We start from the raw sequence: 16,004 nt of genomic DNA, 5'->3' as shown, positions 1-16,004 counted from the left end.
TAACCCATGTACAGAATTTAGGCCACGTTCTAGGCTGAATGACTGGGTGCCTTTGCTGAGATGGAAAGGTATGGAACATGCCATTGCATGTGCAGAGGGGAAAGATGGGGAACCCATGTAAGAGTTGTCTCTCAGACCTTCCTTATGTCCTACAACTGTCATACCTGCATTTTGGCTATTCCTTCCATCGGGAATTCTGAAAACACCAAGAATGTATCCATCCTCTGTTGTAACTTCATATTCCTTACTGGAGTATTCATGATACCTGATAATTTCACTCTGTGGAAAGCCAAAGGACAGTTTATTAAGATGCATTTACAGTGTAGATATTGGTGTAGAAGACATTTAGAGGCTGCTTCTGTCCAGGAACATGAACGTAGCCAAGAATATGCCAGTAAGATAAATGTGATAACATATTGCTAGCTTTTCTCTAGTGCTGTGTGTTATACTGGTAGAAAGGTACACCAAAAGGGATTCCTGCAGGGAAAAAAAAAACAAACCACATCTCTCTCTTTCGTGGATGATCCAATATATGCCATGCCTTAGCCACGGAGGCTGGAGGATGCAAACGGCAGTGAGAGTAGTTGGGATGTGTTTCTGTGGTGTAGTTTCTGTACACTACGTTGTGCTGTATGATTCAAATTGTAATAATTGCTGTAGCATTGGTACTCAAGCACTACACAGACTTACAAGAGTAGCAGAATGCAGCAAAGTCTTCTTCAGATTTGCTTAGATGGTAGTTGTCTGGTGTTTGACCTCCTATTATGGGACAAAAAAGAACTGACTAACCTTTTGGGAGATATTTTGTCATGTTTTACAAGGATGATATAGGTTGTATCTTTCTAGAGAGTAACCATGTATCAGTATCTCTATCCGGTCCATACTGAATCTTTTCTTGCCAAAGTGTGGTTAGGCAAGCCATGTAGGATGGATCTCCTGTTACAGACTCACTCACAGCACCACGTGTTACACTTGTCACAGTGAGGAAATCTTTGGTGATCCAGAGCAAGGGGTCTTGAGGTTTTTGTTGTGAGAGTCTGCTGTTTGGAGAAGGGTTTCAAGCTGCCTTACCACTGTACTGAGCAAACAGGTTGTTATAGAAGGGTAGACCTTTGCTTCACTTGAGACTAGAAACCAGCCTTTGCTTCCACTCTAAAGGAATTCTTCTCTCTGGCTCAGACTGTTTGGAGAGGAGCATCAAAGTTTTTTCTGGGCAGGTGCTCACAATTCTGGAGGGACCCTTTTGAAGCGAACATACTTTTAGCCTTGTGACAGGAACTGCTAGTGTTAATGGTACTGGGAGAGAAGCTTTAGAAAGAAAGGGAGAGAAGGTGACCCAACTTACAACATTCATAAAGCATTCAGGGTTGCGAGTTTTCTTGCATGAGCTTGTGTCTACACTCAGAGTGGAGGATGCTGTGATTCCCACTGAAAAGACAATTCCCTGGGAGCAGAGCAGAAAGAGGAGGCACCACATCTCGGGGCTGTGTGAAAGAGAAAATGCAAGGGTGTTTGTCTTAAGAAGGGAGTGGTGTGGAATTTCACAGGAAGACCCAAATGAGGGAGTCTCTGTAAGGTTGCTCAAGGCCTGTTCCCAATGGTGCTGTCAGAATAAGTACCTGTGTGAGGAAGGACTGTCTACAGCTCACCCTGTTTAATATGGGTCAGGAATGAGTCAAAGGCTCCAGGATGATAAGGAACCAACCTAGGGGCATGTGTTTGTATGACATCAATGCTAGTTTGTGCTGAGTACCTTCCTTTCTCTCTCACATATGGTCTTCCCTGTTGTAAATCTGTCTTTCCTGGACAAAAGGCTGAATTTTTGTGAAATTTTAAGGATTGTCTAGTGATCACAGTGAAACTTGTCTGAATAGAATTCGTAGAGTGCTCTCTATCCATTTAAACTCCTGCTTTTTGGCTGTAGCCACCTTTGTAATCAGCATGGACGAAACAGGTCATAAAACCAGTCTTGGCAAAAATCTTTAAGATTTGAAAAGTGTGGAAAGAATAGGCAAAATGTTTGTTTTCTCTGAACTTCTTCATGAGGGAGGGACTTCTCAATTATTTTTATTTTTTATTAAATGTATCATATCCCTTGAGTCTCTAGCGCTTGGAATTCAAAGAGACAAATATCTTCTGTGTCTTTTAATGAATGTGCTGTTCTGAAGTTTAATTGATATCTAGCTTAAAAAATTAGTTTCTTGTATTATTTCCCTGACAAAGGCCCTTCTGACAAACTCTTAGTTCCCTTTTGGCTCATCTGAAACTTTTGTAGTGTTGTTAAAGTCTGTCAGGAAGTAAGAATCATGTTTCCTACATGCTGAGTAGGTGACAGTCTGCCCATGTACTGAATCTTGGCAGCTTTTGGACAAAAAAGACATATTCAACAACAACAACAACAACAACAACAACAACAACAACAACAACAACAACAACAACAACAACAACAACAACAATCAACATTTTCAGGATTCTAATCTAATTATAAGCATGGCAAAGAACACTAATGCATATGTGAAACAGAAGTGAACCTGTGACTATATAGCTTTGCTTGAGTCTCATACCTCATCATGGTTGAGCTGCTTATCTGTTCTGCAACTGAAGCTCTGACTAAAGTGCTTTTCAAGAGGACATGAGATGTGATGCTGGATTAAATAGTAATTTACACTCTCTTGGGAGAAATGTTGCCTGAAGCTATTACTCTGATTTGTAGAGGATGGGCTTTTTGTTTGTTTGTTTGTTGTTTTTTAAAATAGTTTTTCAGATTACTGTACATTTATTTATTTGTGTTAGGAAAGGATTAATTAAATTACTAAATTGTTATATGTAACTTCATAGTGATTTGACGAGCATTTCAACAAGTTGTAGTTGAGAAATTTCAACAATTTCAACAGCTGATGCAGGAAGATGTGAATTCCTTAGGAGCTGGATGTGAAGAAGTACTGGTGAGGAATACCTTTTCACCTTTGAGGTGTTACTCACTCCTCCATGTTGTTAGTCCTACAGAATTTTCACCACGTGCTGAAAGAGCAATCTATTGTGAGGATCCTAGTGAGTTTGTCACAGGTAGATGTCTGTTTCTGTTACATGTCAATGTAATTTTCTTCAGATAAACAGCCATTAAAACTGGTGTCAGCAAACAAACATTACAGCTGTGGTGCTATACTAGTACTTTAATTAGAGAAGGATAGAGATAGTATAAGTAATTTTATATGGTCCTCCACCTCATTGGAGAATAATTATGAAAGTTATATGGAAATTAAAGTTCTCAAATGTAAGGTGAAGGGCTTGGATTTAAGATGCATACTTACATGCATATGTTTTAAAACTTGTTTTAAAATTTGCTTGGAATACAGGAAACATGAATTTAAAATATAAAGGGAAAAGATATTTTGAGGTGACTGCAGACACTTGAAATACACATGCCCTACTCAGAAAGCCTGAGTGTAGTACAGCATCTTATCATCAGAGCCATCAACAATAATTCTCTTCTGAATTAACATATAAAATTATCAGGTTAAACATGAATCATATTCATTGTTTGGGCTGGGCTAGGAAGAGAAGACTGAGCAAAAGGTGATGAAAGCAGATGGCCTGTTTAATTAGAGACTGAGGATAATTATACTGGAAGGTCTCATTAAAGGCGTGGGATTTAGTTGCTTCCCTTTTCCTGAAAGGAGTCTTGAGATATTCTTGCAGAGCGTTTGGAATATGTTTTAGTCAGAAATAGCTTGTGTGGCACACTAGCTACCATTCGTAGTTACTTATTTTAAGTTTTAGATTTCATGCTTTTTATTCTATTCTCCATTTCTTCACTTGTGAAACTTTCTTCCTCTCTCTCCCTCCTCCTCTCCTCGACCTGTTTTGCTACTTTCCTTTTTAGGCAACTGAAGGATGTTATTGCAAAAATGACAAAGGAAAATGCTTCTGTGTTGTAACTTGTTCTGTCAGTCTTCTGCAAGCTGCTGTTCTCACGTTTACCTCCCTGGGTTGGGTTTCTGAAGACAATTGTTTTATTCCACCAAGTAGAAAGCACTGAAAGGAAATGTAGCATAAGAAAGTGTGATACTTTTAAGTTAAATATTAACCAGATTCAAACAAACTCAAGAGTATTTCAAGTGTGGTTAACTTGTTGGGCAGCTGAACAAGAACGAACTCAAGCAGTGAAGAACAGGCATGGGGATACTCTACTCAGAGGTACGTGACTGTTTTTTGCACAGAAACTGAAGCTGTTGAAGGTGTGGATATTCACTGGGTTTGGTTTGTTCCCTTCGCAGCCCCCCATACAGAGGCTTATACAGATCTGGAACATTTTTCCCTTTGGAAATGTTTTTCTTTGCCCGTTGCGAGTTGTCAGAAGGAGCAAAGAAAATGCAATAACCAGTGTAATTATTGTGATTTCACAAAGTATGTGTTCAACATTTTTTGTTGTTCTGTGTTGAGATCAGAATGATTCTGAATGTGGTGCAAGCAACAGACAACTTTGCAAAATCAGACAACCCCTTGGCTTACATTGAATATAGATAATAAAGCTAATGCCTAAGAAAACATTCCCCTCCCTGCAAACTTGTTTTAGGAAGGAATTTCTTTTTTCTTTGAACTTATCTTTATGGTTTTGTCCACAGGCCGTGCTTCATTTAGTATTTTCCTAGACTTTAGCATAAATGCTACCTAAACATATTGTTTTATAAACTTTCCATTTGTACACATGGGAACAAATAAGGATTTTGATCCTTTTTGACTATGAATAGAGTGTGTTGCACTGCTATTTCTTTTTCTGGAGATAGCATCACATAGTTGTTCCTTTAAAAGGTTACATTTCTTTGCTGAAAGACACTCTTTTATTTTTAAAAAGCTATTCAATGAAACCAAGTATCTTCTCCTCTTTCAGTATTACGAGGACCTTGAATCTGTGCATTCATAAGGTGATTGGTGAATAGACTGTAGCTTATTCTGAAACGATTTTTTGCCTCTCTCCAGGTCTACTCTTCTGAGATAGTATTGCATGGGAAACCAGTATCATCTAGCTTAATTAAATGGGTGTTTTAAGAATGTTCAAATACTGTCCATATTTTCCATGCTTATTAGTCAATATTCTCATATACATTAGCTTTCTTCCTTTAAAAATGTTGAGGTACAGTTTTCTAGGTAAAATATGGTTCATTTCTACAGGACAGAAATTTAGAGAAATAAAAATAAGACAGTGTAAGTTGCCTTTTCTGAGAAGTATGCATTAGATATTAGGGCATTTCTCAGCATCCTAAACATGATTTAGACTTCCCTGTTTAGTTCATACTGTGCCTTTGAATTAATTTAATACACAGGAAGAGGCTGTGGATTGGTTCAGAATATTTTGACATTGCAATGTATCTCCTTTTTGTCTAAACAACTGCAAAGTGTTGATGTAATTTAGGCAATCCCTGACCGTTCTCAAAGGAGGAAGCAATTATAAACCAAAATTGCTCTCCTAGTTGCAAGACAGGCTTTACCTTCACCTCCTCTCTACTGGCTGAATGCTTTGTCCTTCATACTGTGCCTTTATCCTTTATTTCACGTGTGGTAGAACTTGCTAAATAGCTTGAGATTTATCACTAGCTCAGCAAAACTAAGCAGAGAGAGATGCAAGAAATCCTGAAAACAAGTAGACAAATTCAGATGTGGCTGTTCATCTGGATATGAGTAAACTACCAATCACATGTCCCACAATTAATTAAAAATAAAAATTAAAAATAAAAATCAAAGAATCTGTTCTGCAATTGAATTTCCTGACAGTGAAAGTTTTTTTGCTATTCTTGCACTCCTTATCTGGTTATCTTGTATTGAGTGATCTCGGCCATGAAAACTCTTGTCTCTCCTATGAGTACTTCTCACCTTTCCTGAAGCCGTAAGTAGACACTGAACAATTAAATCCTGGTCCGAAGGGCTTGCAGAAGAAGTATTGTAGAAAGAGAGATTTTAAGCACTCAATCATTGGCATATATAATCTTCAAACTCCACTCTCCAGTGTCTGTTCTTTGCTTTTTTCAGTTGGGCAGACTGTGCTCTAGTTCATGGTTAGCCCTGATGGTATGGCAGGGAAAAGGCACAACTGGTCAGAGTGGAAGGAGTTTGCTGTTGGGATTCTCTGTTTTCCCTCCCTTCCATCACGTGTTTTGTGCAGCATTGTGCTGTCAGGCTCATCTTTTGTATCTTGTCTGAATGTTGAGTGGTGCTGCAGATGTGTGATTAGGAGCAGAGGAGAAGGGCTTTGCTGCCAGACACTTCAAAGAGGTGCTCTCTTCCTCTTTGCCTAAACTGGAAATCTTGGGCCTGCTCCCCCTCCCTTCACACCTGAGCTCATGTTTTTATTGGGTGCAATGTTTGTTGTGCCTGTGCCAGGTCTACCCTGCTGTGTTATGGAGGTGGGCCAGGTCTTTTGTGAGTTCTCTGGGGCAGTCAGGACATAGGGATTTATAAATAATGTGGTGTTGGCAAGAGTAGCCACTCTCTATCTTGGACTGCAAACCTCTCCAGAAGTTGTGAACTCAGTTCCCACTGATGCTTTCTTCAGAGTTTTTTGTTGTGGGAACACTGGCCCTTGTTTCTCACACATACCTAAAGGAGATGTCATAGACAGTGTATCTGTGCTCCGGTTGCCAGTGCATCTCTAAGAAGGGAAGCTGCAGGGGCTCCTGGCTGTCCTCCACTGCCATCAGATTTCTGCTCTTGTACTCCTGCTCTACTCCACACCTGAGCCCAAGTCTGAGGTGTGAACTGTGGATTCCTTGAATATGGCTTCCACCTTGCATGTAAAGCCCAGTTATTCTGAGTACGTATTCCATAAGTTTATTCCTCCCTTGTGTATGATGGGTGGATAACAATAACATGAAAATCCGAAGCTGGTTGTTAAGCTGTATCACTGCTGAGGCAGCCTTCTAACACTGCAGACAACTGAGTGAGGTTTTTATCTCACTCAGTTATCCTCCAGGCTTTTCTGTAGACTTAAAGAAAATATTTTTTCTTGGGTTTTGGATGGAATCTACTGCTTGTACCTAACATTGTTCTAACTCCATCATTTGCCTCTCTACTCATCTTCCAGATAAGTGCCCTCTAACTGTCTATTTGTAAGAAACTCTATTAGTCTTGTAAGCAAAGTTTGGAAAATTTTTTAAAACAGTCTTAAGCACAGTTAGTTCTCCTTTAGATAGGACCACCAGAGTGGCAACAACAAAAAAGTGAGAGATGGAAGAGTGATTTGTGGCAGAGACTTCACAAACACAGAAATCCTGGCACGTGCTCAAGCTCCAGCCTGGAGCCAGTCAGGTTCTGTGTCCATTCTCCTGCTACTGAAAGCCTGTTTTGTTATTTTACTCTGCAGATTAGTAGAAATCTCTTTATAATTTTCATACTAAATTTCTTGGCCAGATATATCACCTTTTCTACCTTGTTCCTTGAAACCAATTAACACTTACCCTTTAATTTACTTTGGAACACCTACAACCTTGTCTGTACCCGGCTCAGCTAAGCAAATCAATCTTTCTTCAGGCTCTTCATATTCCTCAGTTGTAGAGATGGTCCTGCTATAGTCTGATCTCATTTTTGGACACAAGTGACAAGAACTGTATTCACTATCCCAGTTAAGTGCCTTCTATAACAACTCTCTTATCTTCCTGTGAGAGAGACTCTCTAATACAGCATTTGTCACTGGTTGCTGTTGCTTTTCTTGGGCAGGTGACTGATTGCCACTTATTTGGAATTTATTACAAGTTTATTACAATAACACGGACTTGTGTTCTTTCCTAACACATTTTCTGAATCTCTATTGTTATTGATATCAATATAATGAATTTATAGTTGTCTGTATTACTTTGTTCCCTTACTTAAATGTTCTGCTCCTAGGTTTGTCCTTCCAGTCATGGAGTTGTGTTTGCCAGTTTGGGAGGTATACTACAAGTGATCCATGGGACCTTTCACCTTTTTTTGACTAAAAGAGGCATTTTCTAGAATATAAACTAGCAGAGTGGGCCTCAAAAAAATCCCACAAAACCAGGAAAAAAGTTTGACTTTTTTTTCTTTAAGCATGAACAGAACATATTAATGCAGGAGAGAATAATTTCTACAAAGAACCACCACTGCAGTGGAATAACAATAAGTAAAAAAATACTTCAAGTACATCAATTACCCATGTATTAACTGTAGGAATGGATGAGAATTGCTTCCTTACATTCTCTGTGCCCTGGATGTTTTCTGAGAATAGCTGGTTTCGGTAGGTAAAATAGCATGCATGAGTCATATGTGCTGGTCTCTTTGCATGACTTCAGTCCTAAATAATGTGGTCTCCTAGGGAGTGGTATGTGCTCCATCATTATTCATGGCTCTAGAACTGAGTTCAACAGTAGTGTAAGGTTTAGAAAAAGATCCCACGGGTCAGTGAGAGTATCAGTCAGAAATGCCTGGGGTTTAATGGCCTAGCAAGTAAAGAAAGAAAAGCAAAAAAGCATATCATTTGCTGACATGAGCTGCTGAACTAGCAAGTATCATTCTAGGAAAGAATAAAACTATATGGTAAATGACTGCAATTTGATCAGGTGTTCAACCAAACAGCAAATCTTCTGCATCTTTAAATAAGCAAAGCAATACCTAAAAGCAAGAATAGAAGGGAAATCAGAGGTGCAGACAGACTCCACTTACCTTCTCTTTCCTGGACCTGAAGATACAGTACTAGACACTGACGTGACAGAGAAAACTGATCATTTAGATGGCACCTACGTGCTGGTCACACCAAAAAGGGTTTAAAGGAGGGTTTTCTCCTCCAAACCATTAAAACAGTTCTGATTCTGGTGGAGTGCAAAATAGCAAATGGTATATGTAGGCTTTTATAAGAATACAGTCAGATGTGCAAATTTACAATATTGCAGGTGTTTGCTGTTGATATTTATCTGAAATAATAAAAACAAAACAAGAAGTGGTGCAAGGTCTGTAAACATGTAAATATTTTCTTAGGAAACAAATCACTTTCTTATGCAGCTGTCCAGAAGCAGTAATGATGCTGGAGGTAAACTTGTGTTGTAGATCAAAGTTTACTGAAGTGAAAGTATAAATAAGAATAATTTTAATATGGGGGGAGAGTATGAGAGGAGGGAAATAACTGCAGGCAGAGTGAGGAAACAGCTTGGAGTTCAGGGCCAGATTTTTTTTTTATGTAGTATATTTAGGATGTGAAAAAAGGAGAATGGAAAGGAAAAACTGCAGACAGTATTTAAAGAAAATTACTATTTTGTAAAATGTTGAATAAAATCCTCAGTATCAAAGACAGAAAAAAAGAAAATTGTTCTCTTTTTGACTGGAGAACTCAAATGCCACCAGTCTGCCCTATCTGTCACTGCTACTTTCTGCCTGTATTAGGCTGTTAGAAACTTGTATTACTCTTGCCATTCTCAGCCTCTCCTTAGTCTGAATTCGTGCTGCTGGAGAGGGAAGGAATTGCAATTTAGGTGAAGGATGTGTAGAAATACTAAGCAAAAGCTGAGCAGCAAGCAATTCTCCAAAGCCAATCAGAGTCTGAGTTGTGGGCATACAGACATATATTTTTTAGGTAAAAAGTTTAGCTTCAAGCTTGAAAAAAAACATTGGGGGGGTTGTTTTCTCAACTTTTACTAGAAGTGTGGTTCTGTTCTGAGAACTAATGAGTCAGGAATGGTACCTTCTGTTCAGAAGTGCTCAGACAAAGGGAAAGCCTGTTGTAAACTCAGAGAGAACTTGGGCTTGTCTTTGCTTGCTGCTTAATACAGTGACCAGCTCCTATGAGATTGGAAGCCGTTTTTTTTAAAGGCTGCAAATAAGCCGTATTTATTTCTTGAATTATATAAATAACATCCAAAATTAACAGAAAACTCATTCCACTGTGCAAAGGCTGTGACTTCTGGGGCTGAGGGCTGAGGGCTGAGAGCTGCTGTGTGGCAGCTGCAGGAGTGTCTCCTACCACCATCTTCTGGAAGTCACCAAGAACTACAAGCTCTGTCAATTATTTTGGGATGTGCAAGTAGTAAATCAGAATGGGAAGTATGGATGTCTTAATGAAACATATACTGATTAATATTGTCTTCTCCCTTCAGCCCATTTGTCAGGCAGCCTATAACAACGATTTCAATAAAGTTCAGTTCCTTTTGGAGAGCAACTGCAACTATCTGAATATCCAGGACAGTTTCAGTGGAGACACCCCCTTAATTTGTGCATGTAAAAAGGGAAACAACAGGATAGTTAGCTATCTTCTAAGAAGACATGCTGATGTAAACCTCAGAAATAAGGTAAGTGGACACTGACTCCTTTGCAACAACTGTTCTTTCAGATTCTTGGAGTGCCAGTGGGCACACTGGCAAGCACAGCCAAACCTGATGTTTGTTTCCTACTGAGGCTTAACTATAACCCCCAAATTATAATCCAATAAACCTATATGTTTCTGTTTGTCTCCTCATTTCTTTTCTTAACTTGTTAGTGCACACAAGATAATAAACATTGCAAACCTGAATTTTTCTCTGTGTTCTTGTTCCCCATTTAGGTAACACTGCATGCCATCCCTGGTCCCCAGTGGATTCTAGCTTACCCATGCAGCACTCCACATTCATTTTGCCCTCCACCTTGTGTCTGTCTCCTCTGTAGTCTTTTTTCCTCTGCTTTTTTCTTCACCCTGGTTAAAAGGAAAGTGAACAAGAGCCTGTTGACCTTTCACAAATATGTCCTCAAAGAGAGACCGACTCTATAAAAACCTTCCTTATTTCCTCACCAGACCTGCAGCTTGTCATAGTACAGAGCAGTAGCATCCTAGGGGGCAAGGAGAGAAGCCTTCTCTGTCTTCCTGCCCTGTTCTCTAATTCAGAAAACCGACCTTCCTTGCTGTTGTTGTTTAACACCAGCCAACAACTAAGTACCATGCCTAATGTGATGAGAAAGTGTGTTTTTGTGATAAATTTTCTGGTAGGTTACAAATAAAAAGTGGCTGAAAGATGCGTGTTCTGGCTTCATTAGTAATATATTCTTATGATGTCAAGGGTGCTAAATAGCCAGGAAAAACCCCACAGCATTGTCAGTTGTATTTTATCATCTCATACAAGGCAATGTTCATCGAGTTCCTGCACATTTGTGGGCTATCTCACATATCTGCTTTCCAGTGCTTTTTTCCTTTCATAGAAGGGCAGGAAATGTTCATGAGGCCAGTGGAATATTCTATCCTACCTATTCTTCTTAATGCAGAAAGCTGTCCATCTTACTTCAAAGTCCCTTTGAAAGGGTTCAGTGTTTTGCATTAAGATAGTTTAAATTTCATTGGTAGCCATTTGCTAGCCATGCCTGGCGTTCTTAAATGCCTCCCTGCTTCACCTTCATAGATGGAATAAGGCCTTCAGGCACAGAGCTTGACTGTGATGCTCAAGACTGAGAATGAGGAACAGCAGGTGGCACAGAAGGGCTTGTCTGCTTACTTTGGACCCCTGTGTAACACCATAACCTAGTTTGTCAAATTCCAGTTTGACAATCTGCAAGAAGCTTAACACTTTAGCATGAAACTTTGTAGCCCTGCCCGTTAGTTGCTTTGGTACATTCAGCATTCAAAGTTTCTTTAAACCCTGTTCTCACTAGGAATTTGTGGTGGTTATTGCTACTTGCCTGTGTTTCTCAGATGTCCCAAAGGAGATGTCCTAAAGTCTCATATGTCCTTGCTTCAGTAACCAGCACCTCCATAAGAAGAGGAGTTATGGGGATTCTTCCTGCTAATTTAACTTGATGGGTGGTGATAGTACCCACGAGATGTCCACTCTGTCCTTTCAGTCTCTGCAGCCATGTCCAAGTGTGCAGACATACCCATGGAATCCTTTGGATCCCACATCCTCCTTGCACGTGTAGTCCAATTTCAATGCCCCTATATGTGTTAAATATGCTTCTACTTGAAGGAAGCAAAATGCAAAATGTGTCTGTTTCTGCTTGAAAATCAGAGGAATATTTCCAGTAGGTAGTCTAAAAGAAAGCTTGTGAAATCTAAAATGTGTCAATATTAAACAAATAAAGTCAGATCACTGAATCTGGTGCTAATCAGAGTTATTTTGTGTTTAGAAGGACCGCACTTGCCTGCATTATGCTGTGAGAAAACGGTTTACCTTCCTTGACTATGTGCTCATCATAATCCTCATGCCAGTTATGCTTATTGGATATCTTCTCATGGTGAGTCTGGATGAAAGCAGGAAAAACACTATATCTTTCCCTTTCCCTTTATGACATTTTTCGTGGCAGTTTTTCAGGCTAGGAACCTGTATAGTACACAGGACTGCTTTTTTAAAGCAAGGACTAGATGAATACAACAGAAGAAACAGGAATTTTGCTGTGAATATAGCTGGTGTAGGAGCAGAATTGTAGCACTGCATCAGCCTGGTATTTGCAGAAGACACTCTTCTTTTTGGAAAAAAACCACAGTATTTATCTCAAATTTACTTAGCACTATATATAGATGAACTGTCTTACTGTGTTACTCTTTCTCTTGCACCAAACAGGTCTCGAAGACGAAACAGAATGAAAACCTGATCAAGATGTTGCTCAGAGCTGGAGCTGATGTGAATGCTACAGACTCTGTAAGTGGATTTATAAAAATGTAAATGTGGTTTGCATGCATGCAACAATTCTAAAATCAGACTTCAGAATCTTCTAGCAACATAGTTCTGCTATAGAATGGGATCAGGGACTGAACTGACTGTGATGTTCCAGGAGAATTCAGTGTTTCCCCTTGACATTTAGGCAGCAGTTTTTCAATATACTAATGTACACAGAAATAATCCCCACTGATCAACTAATTATTTTTTTTGAACAATGCCCACGTACAAGAATCCAGGTAAGCTGACCTGAGATACTTATGTATGAAATACCTGATCCTATAAAGATTCTACTGATATAAGGGTCTCAGTTTATCAGCATTTATGAGTTCTTGGACTGGAGCATATTTTTGGGCAAAGATCATGCCACAGGGCTAGACCCTGTGTCTACTCTTGGTTATCAGAGTGTGCTGATCTGCCATAGACAGAGTCCTGTATCCACTAGCCTACTTGGGTGTGATAAAGACCTCCTCTACTCTAAGACAGAAAAGAATGCCCAATTTTATCAGCAACCAAATTCTAAAACACTGAAGTGCAAGCAAACAGTATTGTTGGGATCAATATTCTGGAATCCTCTGAAATTAGTAAAGAACTACTGGCTTCCTGCTGAAGGTATCAAACCTGTTTTAGCAGCTGCTTTCCATGGAGGGAATGGTTGTTTTTTTTTTTTTTGTGTTCCTGTTGCTGGAATGATAATGTATTTGTTTTACTGTGTAGTGTGTTGTGATAGAAACTGATATGTGTGTTTTGCATCCAGCTGTTGAGGGAAACTGATAAGGCTACAGGTACTTGCTTAAGGTCTACTAAAGAATTCATAGAACTAAAATTCATCTGCTTCTGTCTCCCTTCAGTCTAGTAGCACAGCCCTTCACTATGCTTGTGAAATGAAAAATCAGGAAGTCATTCCTCTACTGCTTGAAGCTCATGCAGACACTTCTGTAAAGAATCAGGTAAGAAGGTGAAATTGATAACTGTATTTCCTTATCATGAGGGTGAATCAGTATGCTATAAGTCTTAGCTGGTGTGCAGCAATTTAAAGAAAAGGGTGCTCAGCTTCCTGGCAGTGGAGTTGTTTCCTGTTTGGTATAAAACATTTACTCCACTGCTTTTGTTGGCAAGAGCAACTTTGAAGTACAAATCCTTCACTGCTGGATTTCTACCAGTAAACACTGCCCTTATGTCCCCTGGTTTGGCATATCTCATCTGTCTTTACAGTACCTCTTCTTAACTCAGAGCTGCTCTACCATTCTGTTCCTAAGAAGCAGGCTACAGGGGAGTGGTAAGAGCCTTCTTAGGTGCTTTTCATGCTGTTGTACACCATTATTCTGAGAGAGGCTAAGTCAAGCTGCTCCTGTCACCAGAATAGCTCAAATGTTGCCCAAATCAATATTGACCTGGGAGTATCTGCATTACTGAGTTGAGGTGAGCAATGTATTACCCATGTTGCTCTTGAATCCAAATCTTAGCTGTGCTAAGATTTAAGGCTGTGCTAATATCCAAAATTGACTTTTGGATATTAGTCTCAGGAAACAGTGGAATGGCTGTCTGTCTTCAAAGTAGTATTAGGTCCAGCATGTTCTGAAACCTTTGTTTTAGAGCATGGATGTGACAGGGGAACTTACACAGGAGACCACTGCATCTGGGTGACAAGTTCAGGAAAGCTCCTTGTACTTGATCGATATCTATGATATTGCAATGTATTTCATCTGTTTCTTTCAGGATGGGGAGACTCCCTTAGATATAGCAAGAAGACTGCAGTTCCACAACATTGAAAGCATGCTAAGAAAAGCTTCCTAGTCATCAAGGACTCTCAAACATGCAGAAAATTACCTCATCTAACAATGCATCTTGCATAACAGCAAACGTCCAACAGAGGGTGAAGGCTGTTACTTGATAAAAACTTGGTCCACATCCACCCATTCCTTGCTGTAGACTTTGACAACTTTGTGTGAGACTTGTCAGTACCCCCAAGGCCATGTGTGGGGTGAAAGGAGTTAATTTGATTTTACTGAGCCATGAATGATTGCAATAGTGGTCAAAATATCGCCCTTCCCATCTGCTTCATCAGTCTTATTACTTGACTTCTGCAGTCTGTGGTTTTTGAAAGCTAGCTATAAAATATCTGGAAGCCTAAATATTGCGTATGGTTGGCAGCCAATGCAAAAATAAAATATCCTTTAGAGTGCACATTACTTGTTCTATAGGGGAATTAAACAATATGCTACAGCAGTTGTACAAAGTCTGGTACCCTTCCTCTTAGTATTTCTCTTCCCACAATGGGAGTGACTGGGAAAATAGGTGTCTCAGTTGAGCACTTTTCCCTTCCATCCTTCCTACAAGTTTCACACACCTTTATTCTCACTATGTTGCTACAAGGGTAGGATTATCTTCTCCCTTTTTTTTTTTTTTTCATATAAGACACAGCAAAAAGAGATTCAATGGCTTGCTGGAGTCCATAAAGAAAGCAAATTCCCAGATCACTTTAATGCATTAAGAAATAATAATGAAAATATGTTTGGCATCATAGAGAAACAGGTCTCTTGACTACCTTTCCAATATAAACAGTGTACTAAAAAAAAAATCAATAAATGAAATGCTGTTGACGAGAACCAGACGTATCCTTCCCATGGGACTGGACAGGATAGTATGCTTTTCAGATTGGTGAATGCAGCAGGGGATAATACCAATAATAATAATAATATATCCATGAATCTTATCTTGCATAGGTAAAAGCAGAGGAAACCCTGCATTTGTAAGCAATGTGTCCCGCTGCTTTGTGATTTAATAATGCAGCAATAAAAGGGAATCTCCTTTGGAAGGCTGCTGTATTTTGCCTTCTTGATCTAATGGATCTTTGTTTTTGTTGGCAATTTTGGCCTTTTCCCATAAGCTGTCAGACGTGCAGTAGATAGATGCCATGATTAACATTGCTAATGGGTGCTACACTAGGTGCAGGGACAAGGTAGTGTATTTTTCTTGTGTTGAAGAAGACAGACATTTTTCAGTGTAACTATTCTATTGGATGCCAACTCCAACTGCAAAGGGTCTTGGTTGGGCAGTTTGAGTTTGAGTCTGCAGCCAGAAACACCCTACGAAACCAAGCTCCCTGTTTGGGCCTGTAATCATGAACACTTTATGTGTAACCTGGGGACAGGTGGTCTTACCTGCCAGACCTACGTGAGTAGATGTGAGGCACTTCCATGGATAATGAAGATGCCATCTCTTAGGGCTAATGGCTGGAAAAGAAAAACTACTGACTGCTTTCCCATGTTTTAGAATCTGCTTAAAGGAAGAATGGACAAGACACAGAGCTGTCTAAAAATCAAAGCTGATATCTCAGAATGCTTGAAACAGCTTCACTGCCAGTTTCAAGAATAATTCATGCAGTGG

General features: G+C 39.5%; 1 protein-coding gene across 1 annotated transcript; it reads left to right on the top strand.

Annotated features, from left to right (window-relative positions):
- The first annotated feature begins 2,450 nt into the window (after nucleotides 1-2,450).
- On the top strand, nucleotides 2,451-15,188 carry ANKRD22 (ankyrin repeat domain 22). Its single transcript, XM_027648333.1, has 7 exons — nucleotides 2,451-2,945; nucleotides 3,884-4,197; nucleotides 10,095-10,286; nucleotides 12,085-12,192; nucleotides 12,519-12,596; nucleotides 13,466-13,564; nucleotides 14,334-15,188. The coding sequence occupies exons 2-7, from the start codon at nucleotides 4,177-4,179 to the stop codon at nucleotides 14,409-14,411; spliced, it is 576 nt and encodes a 191-aa protein (XP_027504134.1). The 5' UTR covers nucleotides 2,451-2,945; nucleotides 3,884-4,176; the 3' UTR covers nucleotides 14,412-15,188.
- Nucleotides 15,189-16,004: the final 816 nt, after the last annotated feature.

This window comes from Corapipo altera, unplaced genomic scaffold (assembly GCF_003945725.1).
Source record: "Corapipo altera isolate COAL_440 unplaced genomic scaffold, ASM394572v1 56, whole genome shotgun sequence".
Taxonomy (NCBI): Eukaryota; Metazoa; Chordata; class Aves; order Passeriformes; family Pipridae; genus Corapipo; species Corapipo altera.
Note: the sequence above shows the minus strand (reverse complement) of the source record. Positions and strands in the feature narration are given on the sequence as shown.

Coding starts and splice junctions, on each gene's coding strand:
- ANKRD22 (XM_027648333.1), top strand. CDS start 4,177: ATGGGGATACTCTACTCAGAG. Junction 10,287..12,084: donor ATGTAAACCTCAGAAATAAG/GTAAGTGGACAC, acceptor TTTTGTGTTTAG/AAGGACCGCACTTGCCTGCA. Junction 12,193..12,518: donor TTATTGGATATCTTCTCATG/GTGAGTCTGGAT, acceptor TGCACCAAACAG/GTCTCGAAGACGAAACAGAA.